The sequence below is a fragment of the Chiloscyllium punctatum genome, chromosome 4 (assembly GCF_047496795.1).
Source record: "Chiloscyllium punctatum isolate Juve2018m chromosome 4, sChiPun1.3, whole genome shotgun sequence".
Classification (NCBI taxonomy): Eukaryota; Metazoa; Chordata; class Chondrichthyes; order Orectolobiformes; family Hemiscylliidae; genus Chiloscyllium; species Chiloscyllium punctatum.
This window is the reverse complement of record NC_092742.1, coordinates 6,473,222-6,494,802: the sequence shown is the minus strand read 5'-3', so window position 1 is coordinate 6,494,802 and position 21,581 is coordinate 6,473,222. Positions and strand designations below refer to the sequence as shown.

The following is a 21,581-nucleotide window of genomic DNA, read 5'->3' as shown; positions in this document are numbered from 1 at the left end:
TAGGAAACCCAACATGTGTACTGACCAGTGAAGGTAAGTCTGTGGCAGACAGCAGTAGGGAACCCCCTCGCTGACTTTGGAACTTGGAAATTGAGGAAAGGCAGCTCATTTGATTTCAAATTTGAGTCGAAGGGCCACACATTAAGATGTACAAGCAAATGGGCATTCAAATATTGTGGAAGTATCAGCTAAGCTTCAGAAATATGAACATGTAGAAGGTTGGATATCATTCCATCAAAGACACATTTCTCAGAGAGCTCAGCAATGATGTTTGTGAGGGCTGGACCAAGCAGGGATGTTGGAAAGTGCCCAGTCTACCTCAGGTTAGGTGAAAAAGTAAGTTCATGCAAACATTCGGCCTTCATTGTATTGAAAAGCTGTCCAGGTTTGAGGAGCCGAATAGCCTTCTCCTGCCAATATATTCTTACCAAATGTAAAAACAAAACTCTCACTTACTTCTCAAAGTCTTGGTCAAAAGGATCCAGGAGATTTCGAACTTTGGATATTGATTTTTTGTCTTTAGTCTCGGGAATCATCAGTGCCTTGCTAAACAAATACAGAGAGAATATGTTCAACACGAATGAAAGGTGGACTGGAAGGATATGCTCTCTGCTACACTGACTTCCCAGAAAAATGCATCAATGCACATCACAACTGGAACCCTCTGCTTAATATGACTCTCCAAGGCTTCCTGAACAAGCAAATGTCACTTTGCATACATCTCTGCTGATTGAAGAAAGCCCACAAACTGGTGAAACCCATGTGCACCTCACTTACCCACTCTATAGTGACCTGTTCAACCCCCTGGGCCCTTTCACATTAATGCCCCACTGGAGCAATATTCCTGAGCACAATCTACCATCAGGCATCCGTTTGGACCAAGGAATGGGAAAATATGGGAAGTCACAAACAACTTCACAGAGTCATAATGTCATACAGCATAGAAACAGACCCTTCGGCCCAGCATGTCAATGCTGACCAACAAATACTAAATTAAACTGATCCCATTTACCTGTACTTGGTCTGTAGCCAACTATGCCCTGGCATTTTAAGTGCTCATCCAGATTCTTGTTAAATGTTGTATCCATCACTCTGTCAGGCAGCATCTTCCATATTCCTACTGCCTTCTGGGGGAAAAGAATTTTCCCTCAGATCTTCTCTAAACCAGTTACTCCTCACCTTAAAACTTATGCCCTCTGGTCTGAGACATGTCTGCCATGGGGAAAAGAATCCCACAATCTACCTTGTCTATATACCTTTCATAATTTTGTGTCCCTCAGTCAGATCTCACCCACCCACTCCCCTCCCCCCTCAGCCTCGCCTGCTCCAGGGGGAACAAACTCCACCTACCCAGTCTCTCCTCTCCTTTCCATCCCAGGGCAACATCCAGATGACTCTCCTCTGCACCCTCTCCGGTGTAATCACATCCTTCTGATAGTGTGGAGATCAGAACTGCACACGGTATTCCATCTGTTTTATGAAGTTGTAACAAGATTTCCTCACTCCTACATTCTACATCCCGGCTAAAGGAGGCAAGCCTTCCATATGCCTCCTTCCGCACCCTGCCTACCTGTGCTGACACCTTCAGGGATCTATGGAAAAGTACACCAAGATCTCTTTGTCCTTCAGTATTCCTAGGGACCTACCATTCATTGCGTATATCCTTCCCTCATTCGACCTCCCAAAATGCATCAGCTCACATTGACTGGGATTAAATTCCATCTCCCATTGTTCTGCCCAATTTCCCAGCCGATCAATATCAGATTGTAGCCTGAGACCATCCTCCTCACTATCAACAACACCCACCAATGTTCATCTCATCTACAAACTTACTAATTATACCTTCCACATCCAAATCCAAGTTGTTAACATACATAACAAACAGCAAAGGGTCCCAGCACCGACCCCTGTGGTAAACCATTGGTCAAGGACTTCCAATCACAAATACAACCCTCCCACCATCATCCTCTGCTTCTGGTTGTAAGTCAATGTTGGATCCAGTTGGCCAACCTTCCTTGGATCCCATGGGCTCTTACCTTGTGGATGAGCCTTCCATGTGAGACCTTGCTAAAGGCCTTACTGAACTCCATGCAAACCACATCAACTGCACTACCCTCACCAAAGTACTTAGACACATTTTGGAAAATATAAATTAATGAGATCTCTCTCCAACAATTCCACGCTGACCATCTCTGATCAATTCCTGCCTTTCCAAGTGTTGATTATTCCTATTTTTCCAATAATTTCCTCACCAATTTCTTGAGACAAACTCTATCTGGAGAAAGTCTGGCTTTGCTGATATAGCACAATGCTCAGCACCATGTGACACTAAAGCAGTCCATGCCCAAATGCAGCAAGACTGGGCAATATCCAGGTTTGGGCTGAGAACTGGAATTTGTGTACACAAGTGCCAGGCAATGACCATCTGCCACAAGACAGAATCTAATCATTATTCCTACACATTCAATGGTTTCACTATCCCTATATTCCCCATAATCAACATCCTGGGACTACCATTGTTTAGAAATTGAACTGGACTTGCCATATAAGTACCATTGCTACAAGAGCAGAGTAGCAGCTTGGAATTCTGTGATGTGTAACTCCCTTTCCCTCCAAAGCCTGTCCACCATCTACAAGGCTTAAGTCAGGAGTGTGATGGAATACTGTAATCCCCACTTGCCTGGATGGTGCAGCACCAACAACATTCAAAAACTCAACACCATTCAGGACAAAGCAGCCCGTTTCACTGGCACCATATCTTTAAGGTATTACACCTTAAACATTCATTCTCTCCACCAACACTAACAGTCCCCATTAAGAGCTATTCACCTTCTAGTTGGATTATTATCCACTCCTTTGTCAGTCCAACTGTTCTTCTCTCTCTTTGGGCTCTATGTCCACTTATTGTTTACTCTTTACCCCCTTCCTCCACCCCATCTTCTGCATATAAAGCAACATTTTCCTCACGACTGTCAGTTCTGAGGAAGAGTCACTTGATCTAAAACGTTAACTCTGATTTCTCTCCACAGATGCTGCCAGACCTGCTGAGCTTTTCCAGAAATTTGTTTTTGGTCCTTAACTACCTGTTGTTGAATGGAGGGATTTTGTTGCTGTACGGTTAATGGTTCTCTCACAGCCAATGAATAGGTTGGTATCACCGCTCCAAGGACCGGAGAGAGTGGTGGAGTGCATGTGATTTCTCAGCCATCAAGGAGCAGGTATACCCATTTATCTAACTCAGACCTGTCAGCCAGTGGTGTTGGCTGCAGGATACAGCTGCTGCCTTCCCCACAATGTAGCTACTGAGTGAGAGGGAGAGGAATGGGGAGAGTGTGCAGCCTGGTGGGGTCTGGGGTGCACACTGGCCTAGATGCAGCAACTGGAATTGCAGTAAAAGACCTTTGAAGATTTTAATATACACCTCCCAACACCAGACTCTAACCAATGTCATATCGTCACAGAGTGACTGTCAATGGATGATATGGAAATCAGAGACATTGACAACAAGTAGTTCCTGAGACTCCAGACTCTGTACTCTATCATAACGGTATCATCTGCCAGTCTGTAAACCTGCTCGTCCTTTGCGATTCATGTTACACATTCATGATCTGGACAAACAAACTGAGGTCATTGTTGCTATATTTTCAGATGCCACAAAGATATGTGGAGTGACAGGTAGTACTGAGGAAGTGGGGAGTCTGCAGAAGGACTTGGACAGGCTAGGAGAGTGGGCAAAGAAATGGCAGATGGAGTACAATGTGAGAAAATGTGAGGTTGTCCTCGTTGGGAGGAAGAATAGAGGTGTTTTTTTTTAATGGGGATAGGCTTTGGAAATCTGAAGCACAAAGGGACTTGGGAGTCCTTGTTCAGGATTCTCTTAAGGTTAACATGCAGGTTCAGTCGGCAGTTTGGAAGGTAAGTGCAATGTTAGCATTCATTTCAAGAGCAGAGATGTACTGCTGAGGCTGTATAAGGCTCTGGTCAGACCACGTTTTGAATATTCTGAGCAGTTATGGGCCTCATATCTAAGGAAGGATGTGCTGGCCTTGGAGGGAGTCCAGAGGAGATTTACAAGAATACTCCTGGGGACGAAGGGATTGTCCTATGAAGAGCAGTTGAGGACTGTGAGTCTGTACTCAATGGAGTTTAGAAGGATGAGGGGGATCTGATTGAAACTTCTAGAATACTGAGAGGCCTGAATAGAGTGGACATAGAGAAGATGCTTCCACCAGTAGGAGAGACTGGGACCTAATGGCACAGCCTCAGAGTGAAGGGATGATGCTTTAGAGCAGTCGTGAGGAGGAATTTCTTCAGTCAGAGGGTGGTTAATCTGTGGAACTCATTATCACACAGGGCTGTGCGGGCCAACCCATTCATTGGCTGTGAAACAACCATTAACCAAACAGCAAGAAAATTCCTCCATACAACAACAGGTAATTAAGGACCAACAACAGAAATTGCTGGAAAAGCTCAGCAGGTCTGGCAGCATCTGTGGAGAGAAATCAGTTAATGTTTCGGATCGAGTGACCGTTCCTCCGAATGTACCCAGTTCTGAGGAAGGGTCACTGGACCCAAAATGTTAACTCTGATTTCACTGCACGGATGTTGCCAAATCTGCTGAGCTTTTCCAGCAATTTATGAAATAGGTCTTTGATTGGTAAGAGGATCAAAGATTTCAGAGAGAAAGTGGGAGAATGGGGATGAGAAACTTATCAGCCATGATTGAATGGTGGAGCAGACTCGATGGGCTGAATGGCCTAATGCTGCTCCTATATCTTATGGAAGGTCCTGCTTACTTCAGTTTTTAACCTGTTAAGGAGCACTGCCAGGGACTGACCACAGTGTGGTGACTCCCTCATTATTGCAGTCACTGAAGGTCCCCTTCCTTGGCAACTTGATAATGACATGATGATTACTCTAAAGCTGGTATCCTGCTGACCACATTGTTTGTGCTCTGTTCTGACAGTGTTCTTGCCATTACTTCAACAGCTCTGCTGGCATCCCTGATCCCAGGCACCTTGTTGTTCGTCTAGTTCTTGCTGACTCTTTGGACCTCGGACCTGTCAATATCTCCCAGTTAGACCTTCAGTTGCTGAGATGCATTACTTTCACTGAACTTACTTGGAGCTGGGGCTGGGCTGTTTTAAGGCCACCTGACAGTGTTCCACCCACCTTGCCTTCTGCTCCATATCCATCAAGAATGCACTCAGTGTCTTTGCCCTTGCCTGCTAAAGTGGTGTTGCTTTATTGCAACGGTCAGTTCCTGTACGATCCTGCATTGCATCTTGGAGTTCAACAGCCCCTTGCAATCCCCATTACTCCTGCATATGTATGGCTTTCAATTGTCCATTTAATTCCCTTTACGAATCAATCAGCGTCTCTGCTTCCACCGCCCTCATAGGCAACACCTTCCAGGTCTTTGTTGTTGAACATACAAATATGCATATACTGAATTAGGCAGCTGCAGACTGACCATGGTTTACAACTGTTTTTTTGTTAAACTATAGACCTGTACATGCACCAGTTTCCACTCTTCCCTTCTCAATCCAGTCCCTATCCTATTCTCATACAAAGTAGCCCTATTTTGGGCACCATAACTTTAGTTTGAAATAATGGAGGAATACTTACTAAATCAAAGAAGATGCACTCCAGCCCTTACGGTATTCAATGACCTGAAAAGTTTCATGAGTGCTGCAAACACAGTGAGCTCCCTCTCCAAAAGGACCAGGAAAATCCCAGCCTTTATTTTCCTAATCAACCTGTTCAGAGATGTCATGGTACAGGAGCTCTGGAGCAGGTGGGGCTTAAACACAGGCCTCATGGATGAGAAGTAGGGGACACAAACCACTGCATCAGCAGAGCCCTAAAACACTCCAGCTCTTCACTCCAATAGCATCACCCACTTTCAGTTAACTCAAGTAGTTTTATTCTTAGAAGGAGCTGTCATTTCTAACATTGCCAATTACCACTTGCTGCATATAAAAGACCCAGGCCCTCTTGTGACACAATGGTAGTGTCCCTACTCCTGGATCAGAAGGCCCAGGTTCAAGTCCCACCAGCTCCAGAGGTGTGTCATAACATCTCTGAACAGGTTGAATAGAAATATTAGCTAAATTTAAGAAAAAAATTAAGTGTTCCTCATGTCCTGATTGTATCTCATTCCCAAAGTCTTCCTGACACGTTTTATTCACATTTAAGATCACTAGCATTTGCTACTGTACAATGGCTTCCTAAGAGATGGTTTCTGCTAAAAATAGATTTGCAAGTTACAAATAAAGCCAGTTTGTCACCCAAGGATTTGCCAACTGTACTGTTTACGCAGGCTGTGCAAGGCATATCAATATAATCCTAAATACAATCAGGAAGTAATGTAGTAGGCAGAAATGGTACTATCTCAGTTCTCTGTTGTGACTGTCCAGAGGTTAAGTGTACCAAACTGGTTTTGAGTTCCCAGGTTTATAGAGACAGCAGCAGGGACCTCGGGTATATCCAGCCACCCCTATGTGTTCAGAGTCAGATTCCATAGAAGTCATAGAGTCATACAAAGTTAAAAATCACACAATACCAGGTTATAGTCCAACAGGTTTATTTGGAAGTACTGGTTTTCGGAGCACTGCTCCTTCATCAGGTGGTTGTGCAGTATAAGATCGTAGGACACAGAATTTATAGCAAAAGTTTACAGTGTGATGTAACTGAAATTATATATCGAAAAAGACCTGGGTTGTTTGTTAAGTCTCTCATCTTTTAGAACGGGCATGTTGGTTTCAGTACTTTCATATGTAAATTTCTTAAAGTTACATTCTCAAGTGAACTTTAACAATAGGTGCCACACTGGCCCAGATAATGCATTGAAGGTGTGAAGTGCCCTGTGTGAGGCTGTTTGTGCCCCAACGTTCAGACTGATTCTAATCTAAAAAAGGGATTTACAGAATCTTACATGAATTCACGCAGTTTTTGAGCAAAATAAAATGTAACTCTGCAAGTACAAATTCACTTCACAAACTTATTTGTGTGTGTGTGTGCATGTGGGTGTATGTGCACAGCGGGGTATAAGTGTCTGTGAGACAGTATGTGTATGTGCGGGAGGGTGAGTGTAAAGGGGCACAAGTTTGTGAGAGGGTGTGTGTGAGTGAACGTATGAGAGAGGGTCTGCGTGAATGTATGGGTCTGTAGGAGTGAGTGTGTGTGTGTGTGTGTGTGTGTATGTGTGTGTGTGTGTGTGTGTATATGTGTGTGTGTGGACTGTGTCTATGTCTCTGTCTGTGTGCATAGTGCAAAGGGGTCACTTGTAGTGTGACATAAACCCGAGGTCCTGGGATTGAGGCAATCCCCATGGGTACCGAACTTGGCTATCAGCCTCTGCTCAGCCACTTTGCGTTGTTGCCTGTCCCGAAGTCTGCCTTGGAGGACAGTCACCCAAAAGTCCAAGGTCAAATGTCCTGGACCGCTGAAATGTTCTCTGACTTGAAGGGAACACTCCTGTCTGTTGATTGTTGTGTGGTGTTCATTTATCCGTTGCCGTAGCCTCTGCTCGGTCTCACCAATGTACCATGTCTCAGGGCATCCTTGCCTGCAGACAACGTAACAGGCTGAGTTACATGAGTACCTGCCATATACATGGTGGAGGGGTCCCCACATGTAATGGTATTGCCTGTGATGACACTCTGACATGTCTCACAACCGTGACAAGCTTGTATGGTATCGTCCTGAAAGCTGGGCAGTTTGCTGTGAACAATGATCTGTTTGAGGTTTGGTGGTTGTTTAAAAGTGAGCAGTGGAGGTGTGGGGAAGGTCTCGGTGATGTGCTCATCCTCATTGATAATGTGCTGCAGGCCGCGAAGAACATGGCGTAGTTTTTCAGCTCCAGGGAAGTACTGGACAATGAAGGGTGTCCTGTTGGTTGCAACTCGTGTCTGTCATTACGGTTTCTCGCTGTGGCATGTCAGAACTGGCGGTCGATGAGTTGAGCATCATACTCCATTCTTATGAGGGCATCCGTACTTCCAATTGCCCATCATGTTCCTCCTCATCTGAACAGATCCGGTGTATGCGTAGGGCTTGTCTTTAGGGATCGTTGTTTTAATATGTTTTGAGTGGAAGCTGGAGAAGTGCAGCATTGTGAGGTTATCCATGGGTTTGTGGTAGAATGAGGTGTTGAGGTGCCCATCCTTAGAGATGCATGTGTCCAAGAATGAGACAGATAGTAGAGAGTAGTCCATGGTAAGTCTGATGGTGGGATGAAACTCATTGATATCACTGTGTGGTTGTTTCAGTGACTCTTCACCATGTGTCCAGAGGAAATAACTATCGTCAATATATTTGGTATATAGTGTTGGTTGGAGGTCCTACGTAGAGAAGAAGACTTTTTTGAATCTGTGCATGAAAATGTTGGCATATTGGGGTGAAAATTTGGTCCCCATGGCTGTTCCATGTGTCTGGATGAACTACTGGTTGTCAAAGGTCGAGGATAAAGCAGATGAGGAGTTGTGGGATGGTGCTTGGAGATTGGCAGTTGTTGATATTGAGTACTGAGGCTGTTGCTGTGATGCCGTCATTGTGGAGGATGCTGTTGTAGGGTGCTGAAACATCAATTGTGACGAGGAATGTTCCTGGTTCGACTGGTCCATGGGTGCTGAGTTTCTGTAAGAAATCTATAGTGTTGTGACAGAAGCTTGGAGTCCCCTCTACAATGGGTTTCAAGATGCCTTTGATCTAGCCAGAGAGATTCTCACACAGGGTCCAATTGCCTGATATGATGGAACGTCCTGGTGGGTTGGCTTTATGTATCTTTGGAAGGCAATAGAATGTCCTATGCGAGAAGTATGTGGGATGAGAGTGCATGGGGAACCCTGAAGGACTGGATCCTAACTCCTGATCAATGTGTTTAGTTCACGGGTGTGCTCTTTGGTCGGATCAGCCGGTAGTTGCCTGTAGTGTTCCTGGTTGTTCTGTTGTCAGTACACTTCCTTGCAGTAGTCCGTTCTATTCTGAATAACGATGGCTCCTCCTTTATCTGCTGATTTGATGACAATGTTGTGACTGGTTTTGAGAGCATGGATGGTGTTGTGTTGTGAACAGGTGATGTTTTGCTCTACCTTGTGGGTACGGCTGATGAATCTGTCATTTATATATTTCCTGACAGTTTGAACACACATGTCACACCCAGGGCAGCCCTCCAGTGGGGTCCAAATTGACTCCTTCTTTGGTCGCTCCTCTACAGACCTCTCTGATGACTGTTCTGCTTCCTCGGTGGGCTCATTGGGATCACTGCTGGCAACTTGAAAGAATTCCCAGAGCCTCATTCGTTCTGATGAAGTCCTCCGTGTCTGCTGTAAGACTCATGGGGTCCATTTTTGTGGTGGGGTTCACACTCATATAAGTTTGTAGGGTGATTGCAAAGTTTGTGAAGGTTTGTAGCTCAGGTTGAGGTTTAGGGTGTAGGTTTGGTCACTGAGCTGTAGGTTTGGTAACTAGACATTTCATTACCTGGCTAGGTAACATCATCAGTGACGACCTCCAAGTGAAGCGAAGCTGTTGTCTCCTGCTTTCTATTTATATGTTTGTCCTGGATGTGGTTCCTGGGGTTTGTGGTGATGTCATTTCCTGTTCGTTTTCTGAGGGGTTGATAGATGGCATCGAGATCTGTGTGCTTGTTTATGGCGTTGTGGTTGGAGTGCCAGGCCTCTAGGAATTCTCTGGCATGCCTTTGCTTAGCCTGTCCCAGGATAGATGTGTTGTCCCAGTCAAAATGGTGGCTTTTTTCATCCGTGTGTAGGGCTATAAGGGAGAGAGGGTCATGTCTTTTTGTGGCTAGCTGGTGTTCGTGTATCCTGGTGGCTAACTTTCTTCCTGTTTGTCCTACATAGTGTTTGTGGCAGTCCTTGCATGGAATTTTGTAGACTGGGACAACACATCTAACCTGGGACAGGCTTAGCAAAGACATGCCAGAGAATTCCTAGAGGCCTGGCACTCCAACCACAACGCCATAAACAAACACATAGATCTAGATACCATTGATCAATCCCTCAGAAAATGAACAGGAAATGACATCACCACAAACCCCAGGAACCCCATCCAGGACAAACACATAAATAGAAAGCAGGAGTCAACAGCTTCGCTTCACTTGGAGGTCACCAATGATGATGTTACCTAGCCAGGTAATGAAATGTCTGGATATCAAATCTACAGCTCAGCAAGCAAACCTATACATTTTATTTTGCTCAAAAACTACATAATCCATGTAAGATTCTGCAAATTCCTTTTTTAGATTAGAATCAGTCTGACCACTGGGGCACGGACAACCTCACACAGAGCACCTCACATCTTCAATGCATTATCTGGGCCAACATGGCACCTATTGTTAAAGTTCGCTTGAGATGTAACTTTAAGAAAGTTCTGGAGTTTGCATATGGAAGAACTGAAACCAACATGCCCATTCTAAAAGGTAAAAACAATGACTGCAGATGCTGGAAACCAGATTCTGGATTAGTGGTGCTGGAAGAGCACAGCAGTTCAGGCAGCATCCAAGTAGCTTAGAAATCGACGTTTCGGGCAAACCAACCTTCGCATAAACCAAATCATCCGCCGACATTTCCGCCACCTCCAAACAGACCCCACCACCAGGGATATATTTCCCTCCCCACCCCTTTCTGCCTTCCGCCCTCCGTGACTACCTGGTCAGGTCCACACCCCCCTACAACCCACCCTCCAATCCTGGCACTTTCCCCTGCCACCGGAGGAACTGTAAAACCTGCGCCCACACCTCCTCCCTCACCTCTATCCAAGGCCCTAAAGGAGCCTTCCACATCCATCAAAGTTTTACCTGCACATCCACTAATATCATTTATTGTATCTGTTGCTCCCGAGCGATCTCCTATACATTGGGAAGACTGGGCGCCTCCTGGCAGAGCGCTTTAGGGAACATCTCCGGGACACCCGCACCAATCAACCACACCGCCCCGTGGCCCAACATTTCAACTCCCCCTCCCACTCTGCCGAGGACATGGAGGTCCTGGGCCTCCTTCACCGCCGCTCCCTCACCACCAGATGCCTGGAGGAAGAACGCCTCATCTTCCGCCTCGGAACACTTCAACCCCAGGGCATCAATGTGGACTTCACCAGTTTCCTCATTTCCCCTTCCCCCACCTCACCCTAGTTCTAAACTTCCAGCTCAGTAACTGTCCCCATGACTTGTCCAGACTTGTCCGACCTGCCTATCTCCTTTTCCACCTATCCACTCCACCCTCTCCTCCTTGTCCTATCACCTTCATCTCCTCCCCCACTCACCCATTGCACTCTATGCTACTTTCTCCCCACCCCCACCCTCCTCTCACTTATCTCTCCACCCTTCAAGTTCTCTGCCTTTATTCCTGATGAAGGGCTTTTGCCTGAAACGTCGATTTCGAAGCTACTTGGATGCTGCCTGAACTGCTGTGCTCTTCCAGCATCACTAATCCAGAATGCCCATTCTAAAAGCTGAGAGACTTAAACAATCCAGGTCTTTTTCAAAATATAATTTCAGTTACATCACACTGAAAAGTTTTGCTATAAATTCAGTGTCCTACAATCTTATGCTCCATAACCACTTGATGAAGGAGCAGTGCTCCAAAAGCTAGTGTGCTTCCAAATAAACCTGTTGGACTATAATCTGGTGTTGTGTGATTTTTAACTTTGTACACCCCAGTCCAACACTGGCACCTCCAAATCATGACCACAGTCATACAGCGTGGAAGCAGACTCTTCCATCCAATTTGTTAGCTTCACAAACTAAACTAGTCCCATTTCCTGCGTTTTGCCCATATCCCTTGAAACTTTTCCTATTCACGCACCAGTCCAAATATCTTTTACATGTTGTAACTGTACCTGCATCCTACTTCTTCCTCTGGCAGTTAATTCTACATTGGAACCAGCCTCTGTGTGAAAACATTGCCCCACAAATCGCTTTTAAATCTTTCTGCTCTCACCTTAAAAATATTCCCTCTAGTTTTGAACTCTCCTACCCGAGGGAAAAGACCCTTACTATTCACCTTATCTATGTCTCTCACCCTCAATCTCCTACGCTCCGGAAAAACTTCCCAGCCTATCCTTATAAATCAACCCTTCAATCCTACTAACATCCTGGTAAATCTTTTCGGAACCCACTCCAATTTAATAATATCTTTCCTATAACAGGGCAACAAGAACTGTTCACAGTACTCCAAAAGTGGCCTCACCAATGACCTGTACAATCGTAACATTATGCCCCAACTCCTATACTCAATGATCCAAGCAATGAAGGCGAGTGTGCTAAACACCTTACTAGGAGCTTAGATCATCCAATCAAGCTTATAGGCTGATCCCAGGACCCAGTGAGATCTGTAGTGTTTGGTCCAACAGATCCCAATCAGACTCTCAGTTCCACTCAAATCACAGGTACAGTGATAAAGATCACACACAGTTCAACAAAAAACACAATACCCTTTTATGATCCTGTCAACGTTCTACTCTCAGCCTGTGTCACCCAAAAGAAAAGGCAGCAAGGAATCAGTTCACACTGAATGGCACTTTGCCGTGCACACTTGCCAATCACAACAGCAGCTATTGAACAAAGTTTCTGGAAGGGGTGATTAAACTGTAGCATGACCACTCAGCTGTATTTATAAAACTCCTTTAACACAGTAAAATATTTCAAAGGACATCACAGGAACATTCTCAAACACAATCAAACACTGGCTCTGTTAAAGTGGTCTTTGGACTGAAATAACCCTACAGAAGCCGGTATCCCGTCACCTAGTCACCTTTGACTTATACATGAACAGTCCTTAACTTTAGTCTGCCTCATTTATGGGTGGCACAGTGGTTAGCACTGCTGCCTCCCAGCGCCAAAGACCCTGGTTCAATTCCTGTCTCAGGCGACTGTCTGTGCGGAGTTTGCACATTCTCCCTGTGTCTGCGTGGGTACGCTCTGGTTTCCTCCCACAGTCCAAAAATGAGCAGGTTAGGTGAACTGGCCACGCTAAATTGCCCGTAGTGTTAGGTGAAGGGGTAAATGTAGGGGAGCAGGCCTGGGTGGGTTGCAGGTTGGTGTGGACTTTTTGGGCCAAAGGGCCTGTTTCCACACAGTAAGTAATCTAATCTAATCACTCAGGGTCAGGCACCAGAGTGTCAGTATCTCTGACACTCACCTTTGTTTTTCTTAAAAGACACCACCGTGCAAAGACTTTATTCTATATTCTCCACCACCAGGAAAAATACTCACGTGGCTAGTGAAACGTTAACGAGCAGAGCCCGACAAGGGCAATGCTCACATCAAAAAGTGAAATAGGGGGCAGATAGGGAGAGGAGGAGGAGACTAAATCAGAATAGAATTGGAGGCAGAAATGAAGTACTCCATGATTCCCACCTCTCCTTAAAGGCATAGAAAGATTCATCCATCTTATCTGTCAGCCAGGGCTCCCTGACTGGACCAGATTAACAGCCCCAATTAAGGAACTCATTCTATGAGGTCCATCTGGCTGACCTCGTTACATTCACTTCAAGGATAATTGACCATAAGCTTGGCCAAAGAGTGGGTTTTAAGGATTGTTTTGAAGGAGAAAAGTGAAGTAGCAAAGTGGATTGGCACAGGGATAGAATTCGAGAGTTTGGTGGCACCATGATCAATGAAAGAGTGATTAAAATCAGAGATGCTCATAAGAGCAGAATTAATGGAGTGCAGAGATCTCATAAGTTTTGGAGCTAAAGGAAATTACAGAGACAGGGAAGGTTGTGCCAAGAGAATTTTAAGGCATTAATGGAAAGACATAGATAGAGTCATAGAGTCAGAGAGATCTACAGAACGGAAGCAGATTCCCTCGGTCCAACCCGTCCATGCTGACCAGATATCCTAAATTAATCTAGTCCCAATTTGCTAGCACTTGGCCCATATCCCTCTCAACCCTTCCTATTCATATACCCATCCAGATGCCTTTTCAATACTGTAATTATACCAGCCTCCACCACTTCCTCTGGCAGCTTATTCCATACACACACCACCCTTTGTGTGAAAAATTTGCCCCTCAGGTCCCTTTTAAATTTTTCCTCTCACACGTTAAACCTATGCTGTCTAGTTCTGGACTCCCCCACCCCAGGGAAAAGACCTGGTCTATTTACCCTATCCATGTCCCTCATGATTTTATAAACCTGTGAAAGGTCAATCCTCAGACTCCAATGCTCCAGAGAAAACAGCCCCAGCCCATTCAGCCTCTCCTTATAGCTCAAACCCTCTAATCCTGGGAACATCCTTGTAAATCTTGTCTGAACTCTTTCAAGTTTCACAACATGTTTCCGATAGGAGGGAGACCAGAATTGCACACAATATTGCAAAAGTAGCCTAACCAAAGTCCTGTACTGCCAGAACATAATCTCTCAACTCCTACACTCCTGCACAAATGCCTTCTTCATTATCCTATGTCCCTGCAATTCCATTTTCAAGGAGCTATGAACCTGTGCTCCAAGGTCTCTTTGTTCAGCAACACTCCCCAGGACCTTACCATTAAGTGTACAAGCCCTATCCTGATTTGCCTTTCCAAAATGCAGCACCTCACATTTATCTAAATTAAACTCCATCTGCCACTCCTTGGCCCATTGGCCCATCTGATCAAGGTCCTCTTGTACTCTGAGGTAACCTTCTTCACTGTCCATTACACCTCCAATTTTGATAACAGAAATTACATATGTAAAAAAAATTAGACAAAGTCCATGTTTGTTCAATTCACATTGAGGAGCATGGATAGAATAAATACAATGTGGTTCTCAAGGTCAAGGAAAAGACAGAAACCACCTTCCCCACTGCTGCAGAACGATGACATTGAAGCCACAGAATCCTGGGCTGGACCTCCCCCACCCCTAAAGCTGCTGAAGCAGACCACCATTCTGGGCTGTGGGAATCCCAAGCCACCATTCTGCACCGTGGGAATCCCAAGCCACCATTCTGGGCTGTGGGAATCCCAAGCCACCATTCTGCACCGTGGGAATCCCAAGCCACCATTCTGGGCCGTGGGAATCCCAAACCACAATTCTGGGGCGTGGGAATCCCAAGCCACCATTCTGGGCCATGGGAATCCCAAGCCACCATTCTGGGCCATGGGAATCCCAAGCCACCATTCTGGGCCATGGGAATCCCAAGCCACCATTCTGGGCCGTGGGAATCCCAGGCTGGAAGACACCACAAAAGCCACCTCAAGGAATCCTAGACTATTGGAATTCTGGGCTGAACCCACCTCGATTCGGAACGTTGGAATCCTGGGCCGATAGAATTCCAGGCCAGGTCCACCACACCGTTGATGTTGCTGAAGCAAACCAGCACTCCAGGACATGATTACAGAGGGCATTGCATCTTCACTGCTGCAGCACTTGCTGCATTCAGTATTGCTGAGTAAAATGTACTTTGTGAAGCTTTCCGTCTTGAATTCATAAGGATAATTCATAAGAAATACTAATGACAAATGAAATGGAATTTAATCTAGAAATTCCTTAGCTTGCTCTCTCCCCACGGATGCTGCCAACCCACTGTGATCTCCAGCATTTCATACTGTACTGGACTTAGCATCGAGGTATCTTTGTACCTAAAATGGCGCCAGGATTCGGAATTTTGTACACTTTTCACTGTATTTGCTTATCCCTGTGCTTGAACAATGTGATAATAAACTTAATTCTAACTCTAAAAATGCACATTAGCGATAATCTTATTAAATGGTGAAGCAGGTTTGAGGGGCTGAATGGTCTGCTCTTACCAATCAGAGTCAATCTGCTAACTAATCAGCACTCTTTTCTCATTCAGTATGTAAGGTTGTTCCCCTGTACATTGGTATTCTTGTGTATGGTTCTGATAAGTTGAAGATGAAAAGCTTTGCAAGGTACATCTTTGTTCACCAATACTCTGGACAAATTTAGGTATCTGGTTGGCATAGGCATGTTGGACTGGAGTGTCTGCTTCCATGTTGTATAGATCTATGATTCTATGACTCTCCTCGAACATAAATTGTTTCTTTCAGAGCCCACCAGGTTATGGGCAGGAACCTGCATACAATCTGAGTTAGCCTTTTCCCAGAACAACTGACTGAACACATCAACAGAGGGGGAACACTGCGGGCAGTCTTTGGTATGAACTGATTCATTCACATACCTGACTAATTCAAGTGTGTTTGTGTCATCCTTCCAGACCCAATGTGCAGGCACTGCTGCAATCAACTGCAAAAAGTACAATTATAAAATGAATATATGACATTTGCAGCAGAATATCAAACAGTATAGATCCAAAGGGTCTGGATAGCAGCAGCATATCCTAGAGTTAACAACTCTCCAACCCTGAAGTCTCCAGCAATCGAAGATTGATTTGGTCACTGCTAGGTGCAAAATCCAAGAAATAAATCAGAAGAATAGGAAACAAAATTGACCTTCATTGTCTTTCTCTCTTCAAATTTCATTCACTATAATGATGCTGGAAATTGGTTTAGCTCAGTTGGCTGGATTGATGGTTTGTAGAGGAGTGTGATGCCAAGAGTATGGGGTCAATTCCCATCACTGGTTTGAGGTTACCATGAAGGGTTTTCCTTCTCAACCTCCTCCCTTGCCTGGGATTTGGTGGCCCTCCAGTTAAATCACCATCAGCTACTTCTCTCTAATAAGAGAGCAGCCCCTATGGTCTGGTAAGACTATGACAACTTAATAATACTGAAGGTGGACAAAGATACATTACTTGTCAGATAAAATTAATTCAATTGGCTTACAAAGAGCCATTTAATTGCCATTGGTAGTGGCCGCAGAGATGGACCAATAACAGTGCCTGGGCAAGTTAGTAAAGGTTGCAGTTGAGAAAAACACAAGTTCCCAAAGGGAGGACCTACCACCATTTTAACTAAAAAAAAGTAGTTCAAATTAAAACAAATTATAACTGTTCAAAAATAGATGGAAGGTCACAAGATTAGGCAGAATATAAGACACAGAATAGAATGACCAAAAGATTAATAAGTAGCAGAAAATTGCTGTCAATATGTGGAATTTTCTACTACTGGGGCTGAATTATGAAATATATTCAAGTCTGAGAGACAGGAATCAATGTGGAGTTGAAGATTATCAGATGATCTCATTGAATGGTGGCACAGTCTCAATGGGCTGAATGGCCTACTACTGCTCTAGTATATTATAGACTTATGGCAAGAAAAATAGCTATTGATGCAAGTATAATAATGTACAAAAATCATAAATCTGTTAGATATTTATAAAAGAGAAGAGTTCACAATGTCTGCATTGGTCTGCAGAAAGTGAGTCTGGGGAATTAATAACAGAAAATAAGGTAAATTGAACATGTATTTTGCATTGGTCTTCACTGTGGAGAAAGTTCTGAAGGTGATGTAAGGATGACACAAAGGAATCTTGATAAGTGAATAGCAAAAGATCTTGAAAATATAGTCGTGTAGGAAAAATGAAATTATCCATTTTGGCATGAAGAATAAAAATCAAAGCATGTTATCTAAATGATGAGAGTTTGCAAAGCTCTGAGAATAAGAGATCTGGGAGTCTTGGTACATAATTCACAAAATACTTGTATGCAGTTACAGCAAGTAATTAGGGATTTAAGATGGGCAAAAAAGTTTTCCAAGTGCGATCTAACCATGGTCTGCCCAAGGTCAAAATAAGCACGTCTTGTTTTATAATCACTTGTCTGATGAATGAACCCCAACACCCCATTTGGATCAGCTGTCACTTGCAAACGGTCAGCAAGAGACTGCTGCATTAGAATAGCCAGATCTCTTTCTTTCACCTGCTTTCATAACTTATAACCAAATGATTGTGAATATCTACAGCATAGAGGTAATACCTAATTTTAAAATCCGTAATCAAAAAGCAGAGCCATTTTTATTATCATTCCATCGACATCACTAAAAATAGATGTCTTCCTCACACTGGTGTTTATGGGAACTTACTGTGCACACATTGGCTTCATTACTTCAATGTTAGGGCATCCTTAAAGGTTATACGTATGGTTTGGTGTTGACTTTATAGTGAGAGTTTGTGATTTGGATTAATGTTTAGGTTTGGGCTTTAAGCTGTAGAATTGGCGATAGGTTGAGGGTTGGGGCTGGGGATTAATTTTTTTGTTATTTGTTCATTAAGGTCAGCATTTATTATCATCGATTTTAGAGAAAATGTGTAGCTCAGGTTGTCGATCAGATTGTAAGTTTACTCGCTGAGCTGGTAGGTTTATTCTCAGACGTTTTGACACCATCAGCTCGGTAACATCATCAGTGAGCCTCCAATGAAGCGCTGGTGTTCTGTCCCGCTTTCTATTTCTGTGTCTTGGTCTGTTAAGGTGGACAATATCACTTCCAGTTCTTTTCCTGAGAGGTTGGTAAGTGGGGTTAAATCAATATGTTTGTTAATGGAGTTCTGGTTTGAATGCCAGGCCTCTAGGAATTCCTATATGCGTCTCTGTTTAGCCTGTCCTAGGATGGATGTATTGTCCCAGTCAAACTGGTGTCCCTCTTTGTCTGTGTGTATGGATACCAGTGATAGTTGGTCATGTCTTTTGGAGGCTAGTTGGTGTTCATGTATCATGGTGGCTAGTTTTCTGCCTGTCTGTCCGATGTAATGTTTGCTGCAGTCCATGCAGGGTATTTTGTATACCACAAGCAGAGCTACATTGTGACATTATTTAAATGAGCTACAATACACTGCAGCACCCAGGAAGTATGAAAAGCTGACGAAAAACACCTGTACAACGTATCCAGGAACAACGGGTACCCAATAAGCACAGTCTGCCGATTCCTACACAACAAACCTAAACAAGAAGACACAACACCCCCAGAGACTCTTTTCACCCTGCCATACATTAAAGATATCTCGGAGATGACAACCAGACTGCTTCAGGCCCTAGGCATCATGGTAGCCCACAAATCTACCTGAAACAGCTCCGAATGAATTTAAAGGACCCATACCAACAACCAGCAGAACGAATATCATATACAAATACCCAGAACAAACCTACAAGCTCAGAGAGCAAATGTACAACCTGTTTTATTATCATCATTTAAAAATAAGTTTAAATAATAAAATTTAAAACAGTTGAGAAAACATCTTTTGTCTAAGAGTTTTTGGAATTCCCTTCCTTGAAAGGCAGTGGATGCAAAATCTTTAAATATTTTTTAAGGCAGAGGGAGATAGATTCTTGATTACAGAGGGGATAAATATTATCAAGGCTATGCAGGAAGGTAGGATTGAAGTTAGAATCAAATTAGCCGTGATTTTATTGAATGTGGAGCAGGGTCAGTGGCTACCCTGGTTCATTATTGTCTCTCCCGGACTACCTTTAAACTAAGTAGTTTTCTCAGCCATTTTGGAGTGCAGGTAAGAGTCAACACCACCATTGTGGGTCTGGAATCACATTTAGCTTAGACGAGATAAAGATGACATTGGTGAAAGAAAGAGGTTTCACAGAAAGTTAATAGTTTCATGGTGACTATAAGGTTTGGCAGAGGGAGGGACATGGTTCAGGGGATCCAGGTTTTTGTTTTAATTTCACCAACTGCAATAGAATTTAAAAGCACATACCTAGAGCATTGGAATTCCAAGCTCAGTGACAGTCCCAAATACTACATCACCTCTTAGCGCCCAGCTTTAGCTATAAGGTTAATGCTTGAAGTTAGTTTTAGCACATTCCCGCCCTGTGGCCCAACATTTCAACTCCCCCTCCCACTCTGCCGAGGACATGGAGGTCCTGGGCCTCCTTCACCGCCGCTCCCTCACCACCAGACACCTGGAGGAAGAACGCCTCATCTTCCGCCTCGGAACACTTCAACCCCAGGGCATCAATGTGGACTTCAACAGTTTCCTCATTTCCCCTTCCCCCACCTCACCCTAGTTCCAAACTTCCAGCTCAGCACTGTCCCCATGACTTGTCCTACCTGCCTATCTCCTTTTCCACCTATCCACTCCACCCTCTCCTCCCTGACCTATCACCTTCATCCCCTCCCCCACACACCTATTGTACTCTATGCTACTTTCTCCCCACCCCCACCCTCCTCTAGCTTATCTCTCCATGCTTCAGGCTCACTTCCTTTATTCCTGATGAAGGGCTTTTGCCCGAAACGTTGATTTTCCTGCTCCTCGGATGCTGCCTGAACTGCTGTGCTCTTCCAGCACCACTCTAATCTAGACTCTGGTTTCCAGCGTCTGCAGACCTCGTTTTTACCGCGTTCCTGATGGTGACGGTTAAGAGCCGCTAACATTAAAATCAGAGGGTCAGAGCCCGCTTGGTGTTACTGGGACAAAGGGAGGGCAAATATCTCCCCACCCCCCCAAATCCAGGCACGTTCCCCGCTCGCCCTGCCCTTTCCTGGGGGGGTTCCCTCGCTGCCTTGCCCCCATCTCACCTGCTCCAGGTTGAGGTACCCGGCCATGCCGCTTGCAGCACCCCTCCTCCACACAGTCTGTTTACAGCAGTCTCCTAGCAACCGCAACAAGATACATTCCCGGAGCAGAGTACAGCAAGTAACTCCCCACCACCCATTCACACACACTCCCTCCCTCCTCGGGAGACTGTGACACCCCCTGGGGTGGGGGACCTGTAGTAAACCCAGTGTTAGAACAACTCTCAGGAGCAGGGAGTCATGAACCACGTAACCCCCGGTGGGAGGGGAGAGGGAAAGCCCCAATGTGAGTAACTCTTGGGACGAAAATAATTAGCTCAATATGAGGATAATCCCCTCGGAGGGGAGTAACGTGAGTAACCCGCTGGAGAGCAATCCCTGGGAGCAGAGAGTAATAAACCCAGCGTGAAAATACTCTCCGAGAGTGGCAAGGGCAGTAATTTACCCAGTGTCATTAACCCCTGGGGGTGAGAAATAATGAAGGGGTTGTGAAAGTAAACCCTGTGAGGACTAAGAAACCTGGTGTGAATTTGAGAGTCCCGCTTCAGAAATGGGGAGTAAAAACCCAGCAGGAGAGTGACCTTCAGGGCAAGTAATAAACCCAGAGTGAGAGTAATAAACTAATGTGAGGGTTACAACCAAGAGCACAGAGTATTAGCCTAGCATGAAAGTGAGCCCCTAGCAATGAATAACAAACCCAGTGAGAGAGTAACCTCCTTGAAAGGTAGCAATGAGATCAGTCTGAATGTAATCCTCACTATCAGATGTAATAAATCCAGTGTAAGTACCTCTCGGATCAGCAGGTAAGGCGGCATTAGACCAAGTGTGAGAATAGCCCTGGGAAGTGAGTTAAAGTTATAGAGTTATAAACTAGCAATTCATATTTCCTAACTTCATAACTAAAGAACTTCATAAGAAAGGACAGAAATGTTTAACTTTTTAACTTTATTTTTCCACTTTTATACTCAGAAGAGTATAATGCTGAACTTTTAAACAATATCTTTATTTCTCTATTTCTGTAACTAAAACTTTGTGCCTAGGTCTTTTGTATCTAAGATGGCACCATGTGTGGCGACATTGTACACCTTTACTGTACTCTTGTACCCCGTACTTGAGTACACATGACAATAAAATCTAACCCTAAATCTAAAATTTCTCCACAATAAAGTTATTATGTACATAGAATCCTGACAG

The 21,581-nt window shown here is 44.5% G+C and overlaps 1 protein-coding gene across 3 annotated transcripts in view; it reads right to left on the bottom strand.

Annotated features, from left to right (window-relative positions):
* Positions 1 to 20,492, bottom strand: part of LOC140475916 (protein phosphatase 1 regulatory subunit 36) — a 63,544-nt gene extending 43,052 nt beyond the window's left edge. For 2 of the 3 annotated variants that reach the window (XM_072567842.1, XM_072567843.1), the window contains exons 1-3: positions 20,391 to 20,427; positions 16,145 to 16,209; positions 457 to 546 (exon numbers count right to left, since the gene is read on the bottom strand). In XM_072567842.1, coding sequence (XP_072423943.1) covers positions 457 to 546; positions 16,145 to 16,209; positions 20,391 to 20,417 — 182 coding nt within the window. In that variant the 5' untranslated portion in view covers positions 20,418 to 20,427. Of the gene's footprint in view, positions 1 to 456; positions 547 to 16,144; positions 16,210 to 20,390 lie in introns of all 3 variants that reach the window. The other variant, XM_072567844.1, reaches the window with a different exon arrangement.
* Positions 20,493 to 21,581: the final 1,089 nt, after the last annotated feature.